Source organism: Hetaerina americana, unplaced genomic scaffold (assembly GCF_022747635.1).
Source record: "Hetaerina americana unplaced genomic scaffold, ioHetAmer1.1.p SCAF_8, whole genome shotgun sequence".
In the NCBI taxonomy this organism is placed as follows: Eukaryota; Metazoa; Arthropoda; class Insecta; order Odonata; family Calopterygidae; genus Hetaerina; species Hetaerina americana.
The window spans coordinates 45,896,991-45,916,898 of record NW_027287427.1 but is presented as its reverse complement, the minus strand read 5'-3'; the positions used below and the strand labels follow the sequence as shown (position 1 = coordinate 45,916,898).

The window sequence follows — 19,908 nt, the reverse complement described above, 5'->3', positions numbered from 1 at the left end:
TTTCCTCCTGCTCCCCACACACCAGCCACCCTGGCGCGGAGCCCGAACGGCGGCGAAGAGGAAAGAAAGAGAAAAAAACTAACGGCGCCATCTCGCATAAATCCGATTGGGAGCCCTCCTCTCTCTTTTATCATTTATCTTTTTTCCGGTAACGGATCAGGTGCGCCGCTACTTTATGCGCGGGGGCGGCGCGGAGGGATGCGGTGCAACGACCTGCAGCCCAGTCAGCCTGCCGCTTCCCCGGCGAACCTCCCCGGCGCGGGGCGCCGGCGTCCCCGGCTGCGCCCGCCCCGAATATCGAGTGGGAGTCCCCAAGGGGGAGGGAGGATGGGGGATAAAACCGGACCACTCTAGATGGATGTGGAGGGATAGACAGGGTTGCAAACTCGCGAAACTTAGTTCGCCAACTTCATCATCAGACGACACAGAGCACGATTGCGTACATTGCCCGGGGACTCTCGAAAGGCAATTCGATGGACGGAGCCGTGCACACATAGAGCCCCATTGTCAATTTCCCCTATGTGTGTCTTCCTGCAAACCCACACGAAGATGGCCCCGAGATATTCCATTCCGGAAGCTCCCCACTTAGAAAAGGCTCGAGTTTTCATCGGGTTCACTGCGAAGCGAGATAATCAAAATTCGGAAGTTCAACGTTTTTTCGGTCAATTCAAATAACCCGCGGAAAATGCCACGGCGATATATTTATTTTTGTGAACTAATAAAACCAAATGTTTCTGGCGTAACTTTGTGGAAAATATGAACTCTACCACACAATCGTCTATAGGTTAATGTGCAAAAACAAATAACTTTATACGTAAAACCATTCTTTAGAGTAAAAAACACGACGTTATTTCTACCAATACTTTCTTTCAAATCGACGGGAAACAAAATCAATGGTGATATGTCAAAATTGAAAGCAAAATAAAATTATTTTGCATCAACTATGACTATAATTCGTATTGAACTACGAGCGTCGGCAATAGCCTTCTCTTTACCTAAGGCGCCAAGAGGTCCGCAGTTTAACGTCCTATCCGACGAACGGCTTACTCACTCAAAGTACTCAACGCAAGGCATCTCAAGTAGAGATGGGGATTCCACTGAAAAATTTATATCATTAGGATTCGAACCCAGACCCTCAGGGTGGGAAGCCAGTACGTTAGCCACCGCACCATCCCGATCCCCTAATAGTAATTATAGAATTTCAGGCAACGGCTGATGGAAATCAATATGCAGTAATTGTTTTTAACGGGCCTCTTACTTCACATATATTCGAGTGCTAACTCGAAATATGTCACACAAATAATCCTACGAGAAAATATAACATTATAATATCATGATAAGCAGGCGTGCTCCCAATCACAATATTAACTTTCGAGCCAAATGCAGGCAAATAAAAGATTATAAAATTAGATCCGCATCGTGAGAATTCTGATTTCACTAACGTACAATCAACTAAAGAAACATGAAAGAAACGAAAGCATTTTTACCTTCGCTACGGAGACATTTAGGATACCCAACCATCACGGTATCGCGAGTTAGTGCAGACTGGGTCTCATGCAACTAATTGAACATTGTGATTTTTTTACAAAGGTGAACGAAAAAACCACGAATGCGTGGTGCACTATAGTACACCATGAAATCTTCCAACGGCCACTATTTGATATGCCAGGACAGACTGTACGACAGGTTGTATGAAAGAAATTGTTTACGGTAAATCAATCACATGGAAAGCCACGAGCATCACACGAAAGCTTTTTCCAATGAAAAAAAAATACGCGAGAAAAAGAGCGTTGAAAAGAGCGTCCTTCCTGACAATTTTAAGCTGTAGTATGAACACGAAAACTATATAATACCCATTAATTTAATACGTCAGATTAATGAAGAGCCGAAAGAAATGCTCCTTTCAACCGGTATCTCCAAACGACAACATTTCTCAATCGCTACGGCACGTATCTGAGGGCGAGTATCTCAAGCTCGATAACGGTGGGGCCGCCAATGAAATTCACGTGGCCTAGCTTTTGACTATTATAACATCATCACAGTGCACGTGCCCTATCGAAAACTTCAATATGAAGCGTAGTTTGGCGGTTTTTAAGATTTGAGTACAATAAAGAACAGAAAAAATTAAACAGATGTAAAAAAACCAACGATGAAGTTCCAATGAAGTATATGGTTCCTCGCCTATGCCAGGAATAGCATCCGACCCAATGAAACCACTGACGTCCAAATTTCCGTCACGTAAAAGGTTCAATTTGTACCAAGAAAAATACGTTGCAATCGCGTGAAACGAAGAGTTTAGGAGATGTTTATTAACATAAATTCGATTATTTTTAATGATTATTGCTTAGATTCAAATTCAAAATTTTAACGGAAACTTGGTTGCAAATTTCTAACGTCAACTGGGAACGGAGGAAAAAAAGGAATTGATGAATCGCCTTAGACATGAGCCTGGTGTGCTTTATCGAATAATTTTTTTTTTACATCTCCGTCCGCAGTGAATCATCAATTCGCGAAAAGAAAACAGAACTATGAACATTTCGCAACACGCTCCTCTGGAGGGACAAGGTAAAAAAGGCGTCGCAAAGAGGTCTCGGTAAATGCCTTCACGGACGCGTCACATCGATGCAAGTGAAAAAAAATTAAGCGCGGATTACCCACGAGAGCGGCGCCACCTGAAGACCACCCGGTGGACAAAGCACCTTTTCGCAAGAGGGTGATAAACGTGTCAACCCGTGCTGTACTGAACTTAGAGAAACAGCAAGATTGGCGTTACCATATGTATTGCCGTCCTTTCACCTGGACAACTCTCGTTACGAGATACCACTAAAAATATCCACATCAAAATCGAAAAAAATGCGTACCGTGTGTTTTTTTCACATGAACATTTACATTTAGGAACGCTATGGCTCAAGTTTCTTTAAAGATGAAATAAAGTAGGTAAGCTGGTGGGTGAATATTAACTTATATCGAATATCCTCTTCATCCATTTCATGGAAAGAAAGTTTCGGTGCTTTAATCGTGTCCTGAGCACTAATTTTAAGTCCAAAAGCATGCTAATATTCTTTATGAACGTACCTACGCGATGTATTATTTAAGGATTTAAAAACGACTATCTTTAAAGAAGTAATCATGAAACGGAAAAGGACCGCGTCTATCAAATCCTATAAATTCCATGAAATCACCACCTTATGGCAGCTTATAATTTCATATTATCTGATTCTCCATGATTTACAATGATTTCTTGTCCCACAGAGAGAGCTCCGGCGTAACATGAATTTAAAAATACATCAAAGAAGGAAAAAAAATAAAGATATGGAGAGGAAAAACTTAAAGCGACCAATTCCCATTAATATTTCAGTGACAGAGCACGGGTCACAATCGAGGATGATCGTTACGGGAGGCATTTTCGCCGCTGGAATTAATCGATTCGCCTTTTCGGTGCTAGAGGCACCAACCACGTTCGGTTGATTCCGCAGAAATCCCACCGATCCGGCTACATCACAAACATATGGGGCCATGACATTTTAATGGAATTAATCGCCAGATTCAAGTAGAGAAACTGAGACTACAGATTAATTCCACTGAAATGTCATTGGCCCCACGTGGATGCGACGGTTTTGCCGGGGACGGCATACGTTTAAGGAAAGAGAGTTTGCATTTCAGGTGACTATATTGAAAGTTACAATAACCGCCATTTCTCACACGGAATCGAAACATGTGAATATGAGAACTGATTTCGACTGATATACAAGGAGGTAACACACACACCATAACGTGACTTACTGTGCGCAAGTATTCCATGACTTACTAAAGTTTTATTTCACGGAGTTCGATAGTAGAGCGGATATATTTAAAATTCCATTTTTTCGTCCTACCATTAGAGATCAAAATAGATAGGACCACAGGCACGAAGGAGATAATTAGCATTGGTAGTGTATATATTTTGTCGATATCCCGTTATGTTTTTATAATACACCATTATTTTTAATATTCCTCCCAAATGATTTGAATACACGTACATGTCCTGCCATTGAATATGGCTGCCTCGTAAGTACCTTCTTTCGTGTGGTTAACTTTCATCAAGAGCATGATCAAACTGATATTTGTGTGGTGGTGTCATGATTGGGATTGTGCATGCATGGCTGGTGACCTAACATCCGAACCACACACCCTTGCGTTGGCTTGCGGGGGAAATAAGGAAATTTAGATTTTATTGAATGTTATTGCAAGGATGAGCAAACGCCAGGCTTGGCAGATGCAACTGGATGGAAAAGAGGAAAGGTTTAAGATTAATTTCTACTCGCGGACTTTAATACTAGAGAAAATTTCATTTTATATTTGATTAAAATTAAAATATTCAAAATTCTAATCGAGTTCTAGAGGAATAAGCATTAAATAGAAAAGTTCCGGCGAACCAATCGAAAAAAAAATTGCAAATATATTTTTACACATTTACGGGAAGAGAAATTTAACGCCAATTCATATTTTAAAAACGCACTTCGACCAGGGGATATTCTGCACACGTTAGCAAATTTATCGTCTGCAATGCTCTCGTGAGTGGAGACCGGCCGGCTGGTGCATCGCGATGACCCGGAAATTACGAGACTTAATGGTGGACGTTATCGGCCTGGGGTGGGGACGCGATAATATTTGATTCATGTTGCCCGCGCATGCAGAATCATTACCCTTTTCCAGGAACATCAAACATTGGATTCCACGAAAGCATTGAGAGAGCACGGCGAAGGGCTAAGCCCGCTCACGACTGGAGCAGGAGTTACATGGGCTTGGTGAGCGATAATTCATCTCCCTCTCAAGCCCCACCGCTCGATACAAAGGGTGTGAAGCGATGTTTTAGACAAAGGAGCGGAGGATATTGAGCGGCCGACACAAGAAGACAGGATAAGTGGATGCATACTATGTCGAGTGGCAACAGAATATGGAATACTTTGATAAAGGGAAGAATGACGGACGAGTGAGGCATGAGGAGGAAAAGATGATGCATGTTGCTCGGAATGAAGTTAGCTATAAAAGTAAGCGGAGAATACGAAACTGTCACGATTTTCATCGAGTTCCCAGAAGTATACGACATATTGAATTCCGTGAGGTATTTGCGTAAATTCAGTGCGGATAACATACGCTAAAAAAAACCATAAACAGAGTAATCGACCCAAAGGTCGGTTTGGTAGGTGACGGTTGAGTTCACCCAGTACTAAGCCCAACGGCGTGTGAAATTCATACATCAGAGTAGGGGGCAAGTTCCTTTCCCAGCGCCGGTTATGGTTTCTCAGGAAGACCCGGGTACCCGAAAAACCACATAGCTTGGGTGGAGCTGCAGGTGCCCAGAGATTCTTGCCCGGGAATCGAAACCCGGGCCCTCGGGTCAGTAGTCAAACTCTCTACCCCTGGACTACCGCGACCCACAGATATTATATGGTTCTTGGATATTTAGTATTGCATTAAGGGGTCTTTGAGGCGTAGTAGAAAGGGAAAGGGAAAATCTATAGAAATACAGGCCTGTATAATGCATATTAAATGGGAAAATCGATGGGATACGTGGCAATTCTCCCAGTGATTCCACAGAAAATCTATACATTTTTCCAGGAAAAAATTTCAAGATTAAATTGTCCACGGCAAGAGAAGCTTCGCGATGGTACAGCAGCCCGAGTTAAATTCTTCATTCTTGCTGAAATCAACTTCGGTGATCCGATGGTAGGGAAATACGTAGAGATAACCTCCGCAACTAGCATCGCGTATGCACATATTCCACTGATTATTTTCAGCTGGCATTACTATCAGCCGTTAATCACACTGAATGGTCTGAATTTTCCATCGCGCAAATCCTTTGCGAAATGAATTTAATTACTCCACATGCCCATGGCCGCTGATAATGAACGATAGGAGAGTGGTCGTGCGAGAGAACGGCGTCCTGACAGCACGACATGAACAGATGACGAAAGAGAAGGACAGTGACCACGCTCGGAGTCGTTCATGCGCCACCCTTCTTGCCTGACCACACCGCAATGCACAGAACAGAGCTCGTTTCAGAGAAACGGTCGAACCGGAGCACACTCGGCCCCTACGTAACCCCGGGAATTTTGGCAACGAAGTTTATTTACAGGCACGCCATTCATCTTACCGGAGTGCCCTGACACGTAAACGCCACCCACCCTCCGTTTCCCTCCACCGATTGCCTCCCGAGAAAGGATCATACTTATCTCTGGACAACCCGCGCGCTCCGAGACCTTGTTCCCACGCGCGTGGTCTCGGACGTGGGGGTTCAGGAGAGGTTAACCTCACGCACTGGGCGGCGGGCCCGAGTCATCTTCGACCGGCGGAGAGAAGGCTTATCGGGCGGCGAGGCGGGGAAGGGGGAGTCCACTTGGAACAATGGGTAAGATAGGTGGGAAGGCGGGGGTGGAAAGAGGGGTGGTTGGACCGGAATACCTATGTGCGTGTCTGCGAGGAGGAAATGAGGGCTCGGATGGAAAGTCGATAATGAAACATCGATGCTTGGATATCGAAGTGTTAGTTTCGGCGGCAAATATTCGGTGTTTCACGATGGAGGCAGCTTTGCAACACTTTAGTCGGATTGAGAATATGTCTAGACACTTTGGCAATCATCTATGTGTTATCTACCTATTAAAGTTAGGCCCACAACAGCCAAGTATTTCGCATGGACTTACTCCGGTATAAACTTCTCTGTATTATTTCCGAACACCATGCTCATTGGGAACCAGCGCAGTGATTTCATCAATTGCACTTAAAATAAAAGGCGCAATATTTGTAGAAAACATTGTCCATGAAGGAATGGGGACGGTCATACGATCATCGTAGAACGGAAAGCCACACGACGCATTATGAATAAGACAATAATTTATTGGAAAATGATGAGTAATGATTACGAGTTCAGTACTGACAACGGGGACGTGACAGGTACGCATAAACGAATTTCTCCAGTGTGATACGGAAATAACAACTTATTTTTATTTAGGTAAGGCCCCAAATCGAGCATTTGGGAGACATTCCACAAAACAGCGATACGAAAATCTGCCTGGTTCCATAACACCGGTCTTCTTTAACGTATACACACATGGGAGTAAGTGAACCCCTGGTTGGAAAATAATTGTCCAGGATCGCATTTGAAAACTTCTGTGCATATCGTATTTTGTTGTCAGTTTAAGGAACACTCAGGAGCGAATTTATAAAAATGCGATTTTCGTCAATCGCGCTTCCTCTAGAATCTGAACCCACGAGATGAGTTCTTGGCGAGTATCTTTCCAAAGGAAAATATAATCACCGCTAGCCTATCATTTTGCATAGCGTTTGAAAACTAGCAATTTAACTCACAGCTTTCAACATGTGTGATACCTTCCATTTCATACTCTATTTTGAACAATTTTGAACGTTGTAAGTTGAATTACATGAACATCTTCTAAACCGAAAGTCCTTGGGAGTAAAAGAGAAAACTATTCTAAAAAGTACAGTTAAATTAACCCTCCCAAGGTCCCTCGGAGGAAAACAATTCTCATTCCATAGCCACTGACCCACACAAAATAATAACACAACCTCTTCCCACATCCATCTCACTCTTTGCCAGCCACGAATCAAACAATACAAGAGCCAAATACTTCCATTTTTTATTCAATTACCTCCCCCCTTCCTCTGGATGAACTCAATCACACTTTCGATACGCCAAGCCTGATATCGGAACTGCATGACGGTTCAAAATTCGAGGGATCTACATCGTCGGAACAATGGAATCGATCCATTGTAGCATCGCAAAAGCTGTAGGCGTGTGGGAGGGTGGGGTTGAAGAGAAACCCATGGCGGAGGGAAGTGGGTGGCTGAAGGACGGGGGTGAAGAAGGTCGTGGGAAGCGGGCAGATGAAACGAAAGGCGAACGAGGAGGATGATGGGACTGGAAGGAACAAATGAAGGGGAGACGGTGGTTGCACGTCGCGGGACGGGGAGGGTGGAGGAAGGAAAAGCAGGGGGATGGGGACGACCGAAGGATTCGCTTTCCCTTCGTGAATGAGGAGCGGAAAGGTAAAGGGAGGAACACTGAAAGCAACAAAGGATCGGACGGGGAAGGAGGATCGGGATAGAAGGGAAAAATAGGCGGACGACACGAAATGAGTGGGCCATCCACGAAGAGACCATTCCATTTCCGCGATGACTTTTTTTTGGCCTTCACTGCCCCGACAAGGCTTTCGCAATATCGATTATTTTTTATTTGCCCATACCTAATAAAGAACCACACGTCCAGACTCTTAATGCAAGTGGAGAGAGAGAGAGAGAGAGAGAGAGAGATAAAGACGAGATCTCGCCTCAGAGGCACATCCAAATGGAAGCGGGCACGCTGTTTGCAGTTCGAGCAGACTTCTCCGATGCACTCTTCATTATGTGATGCCTCCCGACAAATATATAAGATTTTCGTCTCGGAACACGTGCATTTTTCTGATTTTACATACCTCTACCCTTTCAACGGGGTGGTCCTCCCAACCTCAGACCCGCGGATTGAAAATCGCGTCTGCTCACGTCAAAATCGCCGGTGGAATGCAGTTTCGCATCAAAATATTTGCTCCAAGGAAGTGCATAAATTTCTCCATTAGCCCCTCGCTTGGCGCAATGAAACTCGCGCGGCAGACCTAGCACGAAACTCGACCAACACTCCCGTTGAGTTCGGCGCGAATTTAGTTAATGGCACCCTTCCGTTCGTCTTGCACGGACGCGTGTGGATTTTTACGCGCCCGAGAATGTAACTTCGATTTTGCGTTAGGAGATACTGCGCCGTAAGTGCTTCCTCAATATTTTTACCGAGACATGGACCTATCCCTAATGAAAGGATCTTAGTTCATACCCCGACAATGTGTTCACTACGCGACCCAGTCGTCGCACGTACATGCCGCCATCAAAATGGGCATAACAAAATGGCATTTTCTACCGGTGGCTTTAGGGGTGGGGACCTTAAGGTTTATTGCCACGGTTCAATAGAATTCTTATCTTATTGCTTTCCATTTCTAAATGACCTGTCTCCATATGGTGGTGGTCCATTGTAAAAATGTTGGTAGTTCATTTTTATTCCATCCTGTTTAATAAATGGTAACTTCCGTAGTGGGTAAAATGAGCACTAGTTTTAAACTAAACTTTCGACAACATGAATATATGTGTGCAACAACAGGCACGTCTTTTCATATTACATGAGTGCATATTTTTTCTTTGTTCCTAGTCCTTAAAAAACACCCTTCCTCTCCCTTATCCCTTACTCTTTCTACCTGGTCATTGCACCCCCCTGCCACAATTATTTTTGGTGGATCGTATTCGTTGGTATGATTGGTATTCGTGTAGGTGCATCTGTATACACTATCCCTCAAGCCGTCGCAAGGACGTGTGGGAGGGCGAGTTAGGTCACCAGCTACACTTCACCCACTCCGGTACTTCCAAAAACATGGGGAACCCCGTGATTCACCGAAAAAGCAGGTGGTAGGGGAGCAAGGAGACACCATTCGTGCAGCATCCGCCGCTCGCACCGCGAATGTTATCCTCTTAGTAACCACTCCACTGGCTATACAATGAAGACAAATAAGGAAACCCATTAAAAAGGGAGGGATCAAATCCAACTAGTATTTACCAGGTAGCATTTTTAGCAGCTTATGTAAGTAAGCAAAAGGCGTCAGAAGACCCACTTGGAGTATATATATTTTCTGCTGTTAAAAAAAATTGAATTGCTATGAAATCCTGAGAAAAAATTACCTTTCCTTATGTAGCATCTGTGTAACGAAACGTTTTCGCATTATTCGGGGTAGAATGCTTTTGAATGAGAAAAAAATATGCACACGACATATGTCAATGGCAGCAAAAAGGAGGCAGGCATGACTGAAATCAAAATATAAGTTTTCTGTAGCCATAAAATCATGCCTAAAGTAATTGCTACATCTTGCAAATCCCCTCTAGATCGTGAGACAAGGAAGGCTAGAGCACCAGCCACTTATGAATAAATATGAGCCTATACATAACCATGAGCGTGTATTTGCTCCTAAATCCCATTGTTCGAACACATACACATGTATATGCCCATTTACATGATGCAAAAATGGGTTTTTGCGAGTGGTTAAATCAATGAATTAAAATAAAAAATATTCGTGGATTTGAGTTCGATTTGGTTATGATTGTGTGATTCAATCCGTACGTGAGAGTGTCTATCATTACTTGTTAATTACATTTTCCTACAATCCGTCTAATGGTACATATTTTCTTGAAGGCTGAGGTGTATATTTTTCAAATTTTTGTTTTCCATGTGATTTTATTATGTTTTACCCCCCGCCAAACGCCCTTGGGGCGGCTTGCGGTTACTTTTTAGAAGTATATGTACCCCAGTAGATATTTGATCGAAATGTAAGACTCGCGTATTTGACCTGTTTAGAAGCACATTTTCTGCATAGCTGTTGGCAGTGCGCGGATGTAGAATACAAAAAAAATATAAACCAACGGAATGAAAATAAGTCATAACGAAGAAGTTTAATATTTAGGAGCCCGAAGTAAGATCACAATGAAATGAAGTTTTTCTGAAACTTTCGTCTTTCAAACACGTTTTATTTCCAGTTCCATTCGTTCCCGTGAATCTGGGCACTCCGCCTTACTCCCCGATATCCCCAGGGGCACCGAAATCACGCAAACGCGATTAATAAGGCATGATGTTGTGAGATCACTTATGGGATCCTACGGTGCTCACGTGTACCGCCAAAACCGCCAGAAACGATTTATAATGACTTCCGAAACGCACTTTAAGCGAAGTGCGTCCCGGAAACCTACGACCAAAATAGACGTGAAATTTTGGAAAATCATGTTGGGTGCATTTTTTTCGTAATTTTCTTCAATTTATCACCGGCCGCGGAACGACCCTGAATCTACGATGTCATGAATGCCTTCGTGAAAAGTTAACCATTCATGAATGGGCTCATTATTTTGCCCATTTAGACCGCGATCCTAAAAAAATACACCGCCCTTACCATGCATTTCAGAGTTTCACGTCTCTATAATTGCCCCTATTGACGCTTGTTATGACGGACTGTAATTCCTAAACCGGAGCCATGAGCACATCACCCTCCGCTATCCCACAGAGCACGCACGTGGTCCACCAGAATTTCGCGGTCCGGGTTGAAACCTTTAAGCCATAACCGTTTCCTTCGATCCATTACGGCCGTAGTCGTCTGTGTTGCATAATGCAGGAAGGAATTACGTGACGGAAATGGTTCGCGTCCGTAGGAATGGGCATATGTATTCAGTCATTTACAAGACGATGCTAAACAAGGCTAAACTCAAGTTTTGGTTGCATAAAAGCCGACTTCCGTCATCCTCTCTCATATATTTCTACTGCGTGAAATTAAAAAAGGGATCGCGAATCACCGCTGGGATATCAATAGGGTAATTGTATTTTATTTACTTGGATGCGAGAAAAATTATGGCGATATTGCACCACGCAAAGGTCTCTTACATGCTATTTGTAAAGAGAACAAATAAATTTAAATAAATGTATTGATTTGTAAAAACGAATGGCTAAAATACATCGAAACATCATTCTTTTACAAATAGAAGCTCTTCTTATCCATCGAAAAATTTCATACAGTTGAAAATGGCAATTCCTGGAACATATTTCAGAACGGAGATGATATCCCCCGCGTTAACACCTCGGACGAGAGGTAGGAGCTGCCTTGATGTTCAATCTTTCGCGCACAAACAGACATTTATTGCACACCGTCAGGAGATGTCTCACTCCCGTGAGAGAATCGCACTCATCACATCGGGGCTGTATTTCATCTTCTGCAAAGAGATACGAGTGGGCCAGGTGCCCTATTCTCAAACGAGTGATGTTGACCTCTTCCCTCGTGACTGCTCCAGACAGAAGTGGGCCACGATGATATCGCGGATTTCATGCTCCGGAGCTTTAATTATTATTTACCACGCTAGCATCAATTTTAGATTACTTGCAGACGACGGAGTGATTTAAAGAGAAATTAAGACACCGGTGGATTGCGGGGTTAGGGGCGGGGATTCGAATTAAATGTCAGAGAAGATATTAAACTCGGGAAGTTTAACAGCTTACATCTTATTGCTGCGCCACCCTAAAAGCATCCTGTGTCCACATTTACGATACATGTGCACCCAAATAAGTCACCCAACAAGGTATGGCAGGGGATGCAATCATCAATGGAACGGTATGGGAGTGGTCAAGTGATATAAGGATTTATCAAGAGCGGCGAGTTTAAGTTCCTCGGAAATACGGAGATCCCTCCACTAGTTCTGACGTATATTCCAGAAATTTCATAATTTATGTCTCGAAATTCAAATACTGGAGTACAACAGAGCTCTTGAACTTCAGAAGTGAATCTACACACATGTTTAAAAAATAAATTTATTCTGACGTAAAACATTGTCTCCTCTTATGATTTCTAGTCTGTGGACAAATCGATTGGACCAGAAGAGAACTTACCAAACTTTCGGACACATCGCATCCAAGAATGTGCGCTTCACATCCATCTGCTCGAAGGGTAAGAAGATTCTTGGAGTGGGAATCCGGACCGGGTATCACATCTGAAAGCACTACGGGGGGCCCTTTTGCAATTTGCCATAATGGTTATTCACAAAACAGTCACCCCACTCCATCTCCGCTCCTCGGTGTCACGGACTAAACTTTTCCATTCGGCTGGAAGCTCCCGACGAGAATTTCGAATTCGTCAACGGCTCAAAATTCTTTCCCAACGCGACGACACAATGGATACAACGTCTACATTTAGCAGAGACGGTGCCAGAAGAAAAAGAGCAGCAAATGCAAACGAAAACGTTGGACAGGGTCGCTCTGGGACGCCACTCTGCACACCCCCACCCCTCTCGGGACTCCCCGAAAAACTCTTTTCGCCAAATGTAGCGAAATTAGGTGGAAACGTCCGCTTTCGAGCCGAAGGACGACGGCAGAGGGAGAAAAAAAAGGAGAGGAAGAACTTTCAGGAGATCAGGAACGAAACTGAGGGAGGGCAGAAAACACAGGGAGCGAATGAGGAAGTAGCGAAGGCGACTGAGAATGGATGCGAGGGGAATGAAGAGAGCGGGTTAGAGGGGGGGGAAGCGTAATGGAAGGGGGGAAGTGTAACGGGCCCGTCTTTTTCTTTCCCCGCCAATTTACAAAGAAATTTTGCGCTGACAAATGAGCACCGTAATTAAGCTCTTAAGCCGGAAGGTCTTTCTTTATTTTTGTTGGGTTAAATTCTCATTTAGCTATGCCGGGAGTTTGAAGCTCACAAGGTGGGCATGCGTGCATGTACTCATGGACTTCCCGCCCAACCTAAACCTAGGACTTCGCAGGAAAGGAGATTACGTTAGAAATTAGCTACATGGGAAGACACGTTAGGAATACTTAACGTAGGTAGCTGAAGTAATTTCAAGACGAGGTAACTTAAGTCGATGAATTCATTACGCGGTATACTTCAACGGACGCTTATACTCCATCCGGTGATTAAAGCCTTCGGAGAATAATTAGTAAATTCAAAGCCTAATCGCCTGATCGAAGAACTAACAAATTTGAAGCGTTGCCGGCACGCTTCATGCCTATAATGGTACGATTTTATTGCACAAAGGTCAAGAAGGTGGTCCCATTTCCCACCTGAGGAAAGATCGATCAACAACAAAATAATGTGGTAATGCCATGAGTTTCATCAAAATTTCAATGATAAGCGATCGTAATTTTAATCTTCACCGGTACAGAATGACGGTAAAGAAAATTCTGGAACGTGACTGGCCAAGGAAATCAGTCAACGATTTACATCAATGGAAAACTTTTACGAAATAAATGCGCAGGAATGAAGCTAAGAATGCGCAGTACAAGAAGATTTGTGGATTCGTACCGGATACGAAAGACTGGGAAGTTTTAACTTTTAATACGCAATAAAAATTTACGTACGTCATATTCGTGGAGTGAGGCCCACCACCATTAACAAAGCTATCGTCAACTAAAAATTCCTAAAAAGCTTTCCAGCATATTAAATCAAAATCAGCTACGTAAGAAAAAATAATAAAAAGTGCATGTGACCTAATTCTTTGAGTCAACAATTTATTAGCACTTAGAAAAAAAATAATCGAAACTGGGTAATGTCAACTTTATTGCCTCTCGTCTCCCTGACTCTAAGTTACGAATTTTCGACACACCCAATTTAAATTCACACATTCCCAGTTATGATAAAAATATAAACCAATATTTCCAACGGGGCAGCTACCCGCCATTCCTACATGCGCATGAGGTCGATATCAACAGATTGTCAGCCACATTCACCGTGCGCAAATACGCCAAGGGTATTAGCGCGCGACGTCAAATTTCCTGCAACCCTTGCCGCTCTTCAGGTACGAAGGGGTGTGGATGTGAACACTCGTGAAATGGCATCGCCAAAAGCCATGGCTGGATTTTCGTGAAAGCAGAGACAGCTACATATCATTAAGACGACCTCCACCAAAACCTCGAAAGTAGAGGTTTTAGAAAGGCTCGGGACCCCCGAGTTTATTCTGTTACCGAGGGAATTAGTATTTCCTCAAGTTATATGGAATATAAACCCTGGATAAAATAAGAGAGATAGATATCTACATCTACATCTACATCTACATAATACCCCGCAAGCCGCCGCAAGGGCGTGTGGCGGGGGGTGTTAGGTCACCAACCGTAAAAACGAAAAATACCACATGCAAAAAACAACACAGAAAATTACACCCCAGCAGCGCACACACTCATGCAAAACTCCCTCCATCCAATACTCATGCAAACACATACACCGCAAAACAACAAAAAACTGCACCCCAGGATACAGCACGAAAGCCATCCTAAAACACGCAAGCCAGGACACAACAAGCAAGAATGTGAAACATCACTACCACATGAAAATGCACCACAAAACACTCAACCCCCCAAAGAGACAGTAAAAGGAAGGGAATTCGACCCAACGTTGCAGGTAGCAGGAATTTCCCCCCGCCGGGAGGGAAGAGGGACTGAAAGGGAAACTTAAAAACAGATGAACAGAACACGAATGATATCATGCGGAAAGAATGGGTTATTATAACAAAACACATAAGGTTAGTGGAGGAGCATGCATTTAAGTAGAACTAATTATTTTTTAGACACTGAGGGTGGCAAGTGGAATTTTTACTATCTATAATCCTACAGTTGCTATCCCGTATTGTCCGTGGGAAGAAGGAGTCCTTGAGTCGGCTAGTCCTGGCATCTATTTCCCGAATTTTATATGCATGATCCAAGCGACCAATGTATGTAGGAGTACGAATAATCTGCGAGACCTCGGTGCTGAAACATGCGGATCTGAATTTATTTAATAATTTCAGTCTTGCATTGAATCGTCTCTCTTCTAATGATTCCCACCCCAAATCCATGAGCATTTCGGTAACGCTTTGCGTTTTATCGTAGGAATTTTTTACAAAACGGGCTGCCCGGCGTTGAACCTTCTCAATTTCCCGAATGAGACCTTTTTCACTCGGGTCCCACACGCTGCATGCGTATTCTAAATGAGGCCTTACAAGAGCGTGGTAACAACGTTCCTTGACCTTTGAGTCACTTTTGCCGACAATGCGTCTAATGAATCCCAATTTTTTATTTGCTTGACCGCAGACTTTACGTATGTGAGTCCCCCAAGTTAAGTCTTTAGTGAATGTGACACCTAGGTATTTTACCGTATCAACTACTGCTAGGTCACCTCCAGCTAATTTGTAAGCAAATCCCGTTGATCTTTTAAAGAAATTTACCACTGAACATTTATTATAATTTAGAGTCAATCCCCAGTTAGAACACCATTTAGTAATGCAATCTAAATCCTGCGCTAGAATAAAACGATCCTCATCCCCAGATATCTCCCGATAGATCACCGTGTCATCCGCAAACATCCTAATGTTACTTTTCACTTCGCGGTTCAAATCGTTAACAAAAATCAAGAAAAGTAACGGCCCGATCACACTTCCCTGAGGTACCCCCGACGTGACTCGAACGCTGTCGGAACTAGCGCCATCAAGGACTACCCTCTGTTCCCGCTCTGAAAGAAAATCTTTAACCCAACTTATAGCGCCCTTGTTTATACCCGCGACCTTTAATTTATGAATGAGTTTACCATGTGGGACCTTATCAAATGCCTTTTGAAAATCTAAGAAGATGGCATCCACTTGCCTACCTCTCTCACCAGATACAAGTAAATCATGTGTAAATAATCCTAATTGGGTTTCGCAGGAGCGGGTTTTCCTGAATCCGTGTTGATTGTCACTTAAAAAGTTAATGTTGTCAAGGTGTCTCATTATTGAACTGACAATTATGTGCTCTAATATTTTACAACAGATAGAAGTGAGAGATATAGGTCTGTAATTACTGGGATCCTCCCTGTCACCACTTTTAAAAATAGGCGTTATTTGCGCGGTTTTCCAAATCTTAGGTACTTTGCACTCTGTGAGGGATTTGTTAAATATAAATTCAAGGTACGGGGCAATGTTTGGAGCTAAATGTTTTATCACCCTAGCTGGTATATTTTCGGGACCCGGGGATTTGTTGGGTTTAATCTCATTAAGTAATTTTAGAATTAGCTACCATCACTGAAAGCTACAAGTATTCTTCCTTCCCTTGCACGGCACACAATCTCAACAAAATCGAACCGAAAAAAACTAAAATATTTTCATTTAAAAAGCAAACATTAATAATGCAGTCAAAGACACCCAGATGCCGCTGGCGCGTGCATATGTTTAAGTTTGCTTGCGCACATGAGTAAATATAAAGTCACAAGTAACCACAAATGTTCGGTGCTTTAAACCCCCCCCCCCCCCCCAACGCTCAAACGGCGGCTTCCTGGATATTCCGTAGATGTAGTTACGTTCTTCGCAGCGCCGATTACCACGTGAAGTGATTACGCTGACCAACGAGATTAACGTCGACAAAAACTGAAACACACAAAAGTTTGAACACTTTGCGAACTGAAACTTGTATGTTCTTATATGCTACGCATAAGAAGTAAAACCAGACTAAAACGTTGCCCTCGTTGGTTCCCCTCGATACGACAAAGGGGCGGAGGGGCAGGTTGGGAGGGGGTTGAGAGAAGAACAGGGTGGTGGAATTGTAGCTGAGGGTTGGACTGGAGGAAAGGGGTGGTGGAGACGGGAAAGAGGGAGCGATGTCAAAGGGAAGCGCGCTGCCGGTAGGGACGGCGAGATGGCCTCGGAGGGAGACGAGAAAATATGATGGCGGTATAGGAAGTCGGACGCGCATAAAAAGGGAGGGGGAGAAGTGGGAGGAACGGAGTTAAGAAGCACAAGGGGGATTAAAAAGTTCCCCCAGGAGGGGGGAAGGCGGAAGGAGATGATGAGCCAGGATTTACTTTCGGGGAGGGGGGGGGGGTAAGAGGTTGGACACTCGGGGAAGCGGGGCATGGGAGGGAGGGCGAAGGTTCAGCGACCGGGGGGATAGGCGGGAAGTGGAGGGAATAGGCCGAGGGTTTAATACATTTGCTTTTTCCTCCCCAATTCACTTACGCCGTATATTTACCGTAGCGCTCCAAAATTTTTAAACAAACACGATTAAAAGTAAGTAAATCAAATTAATTAAAATTTGCATAAACACGAGGACGGGGGAGATATTCTCCAGGCCCCTCACTTTGGAGAAATTTGAAGGGGGGAGGTGAGGGGAGGAATGGAAGAAGGGAACGGAGAATCCATAAAAGTTCTCCAACGCCTCCCCCCCCTATAGGATAAGGGGGGATATTGTTGGGGGGACGGGAGGCGTGGCATCTTCCAAAGAGGGGGTTGATGCCGAAAATCATAAAACAAAAGAAGGAGATGAGAGGCGAAGGAGGAGGGGAAGGAAGCCCCACGGATGGATTGCAATGATTTACGGACGATTCGCCGAACGGATGTAATAAAAGATATCACATCGGGGGGCTCGTGAACCCCCTCCCCGGGTGGGTGGGGGAACGTGTCGGAGGGGGCGAGCGGAGTATAATCCCCGGCCCCGACGGATCCGATGGCGGCAATAAATTAATAACACGTGCCCGATGGAATGCACGGGCACGAAACGGAAGTTCTGGAGTGGGGCACATCTCCCGCCGCATTCTTACGGTTTTAATCCCGAGAGTAGCTTCTCGCGACGCTTGATTTTTGTTCGGCGAGACCACTCTCGGGGTTGGGACGAATTCATGCAAGCGAAGCGTTTCAACTTTTGAATGAGAAGAGAGAGGCGAACAACAAAAAAACACACTTTGACGGGATCGACCGACGGACACTATTGGGAGGGTGCATTTTTAAAGGGGGACATGAATTGAAAGAACGGGTGCACGACGATAATTCTCCGATTATTCATTGGGAGGGTAACACTGAATTGACACTCGGGAAATATTTACCGTTTGCGTGAAGGAGAGAAAGAGAGATAAAAGAGCTGGGTGGCGTGGGAGTCGACACGTACAGAGAAATGCCTGATTTTCACTTACGCGTTTCGCAATTACTCAATTCCACCCAGTCATTCGAAATTATTAAAGTGACTAATTTTCATTAAATGAGTGAGGCAAAGTGATTTCCATTTAATGCATCGAGCATGACACATCAAATTCTACACCCTGAATAACATATAATGTTATGTGTGCGAACATACGGAATGATTTTTGAAACAAGGCTTTTTTGCAGAATACGAGGATAAAAATATATTTTTAAGAAAAAGTATTGATTTTTCAAGCACTAAACCTCAGTTACAGGCTATTTTTTAAAAAAGCATTCACATTATTTCCCAACACTCATTAACGTCCTCATACGATCGCTGGAAAGCATATTTAGGGCAATCAATATATAGTATGCTTGGCAATATGCTCTAGTTCAACATAATTAGGTGTATATTTTCAAGGGGTGGCAATTCTACGTTAAACTTCAAATTGAGAGGGAATAATTAGAGAAGCTGGAGCAATTTGCCTGTTCCGGGAACAGAGGAGGAAAATGGGAATAGACGAGAGAGCCTAGATCGAAACTCCCAATGACCAATCAACGGTGAAGTCCATGCAGTGAGAATAAAGACGAGCGCCAACCGTCTGAATTGCGCTCCCCTCCCTCCTCCCTCCCACTGCAGCTATGCGACGGAAGGAAGCCTTAACGGCTGCTTCGTTAACGCTACGACATCCTGGGAATTTATCACAACAGGTTGGTGCGGACTCCACGTCTCGGAAACCAAACACAATTACCGCCCCATAAATAATGGGGAGAGATTGTTGAACACGAGGCTCACAATTAGAGGCCAGTTGTCCATGCAGGAGGAAAAAAAACAAAACGATGACGAGCTGACGTAGGAAAGAGTAGGGTGGTTCGAATTGAGAACCCAGACGAACGAAAGGTAGAATTGGTGCATTCTCGAAAGATATGACACTGGGATCGGGACGCCATAGAATAAAATAACCCGCGATGGGACTGGAGTGACCAGAGGAAGAATGAGTAAGACTCTTCAACTAAGAATTCTGGATTTATTCCCAAGAGTATTTCCTGGGGACGTCCTACTACGCCAATAAATTAAGAAATATTCGAAACTTTTTCCAATAAGGAATGGCGTGCTAAAAACACAAGGCGAATAACCTTAATTATTTAAGAATCCACGATGAAGAATATCACTCACGATCTCGCCCCAACAGTACACAGATTCCAAGGGAGAGTGATACCATGATCCGAGTGTATATTACCAAATTCTTAATCGACGTTTTCTGTAACCCTTTGGATGTGACAATACTTCTCAGAAAGACAAGTTTCAGACTAAAATTTGTCGATTTGGTTATTGCTGTGCAAATCGAAGTGTTGGCGCAAGAATTTGTTAAAACAAGAAATTGCTTAGTAATAGAAAACGACTAGAACCAAGAATAA

General features: G+C 43.7%; 1 protein-coding gene across 1 annotated transcript in view; it reads right to left on the bottom strand.

Moving 5' to 3' along the window:
• Positions 1-9,527, bottom strand: part of UBL3 (ubiquitin like 3) — a 127,279-nt gene extending 117,752 nt beyond the window's left edge. The window contains exon 1 of the mRNA XM_071597028.1: positions 9,470-9,527. Coding sequence (XP_071453129.1) covers positions 9,470-9,517 — 48 coding nt within the window. The 5' untranslated portion in view covers positions 9,518-9,527. The remainder of the gene's footprint in view (positions 1-9,469) is intronic.
• Positions 9,528-19,908: the final 10,381 nt, after the last annotated feature.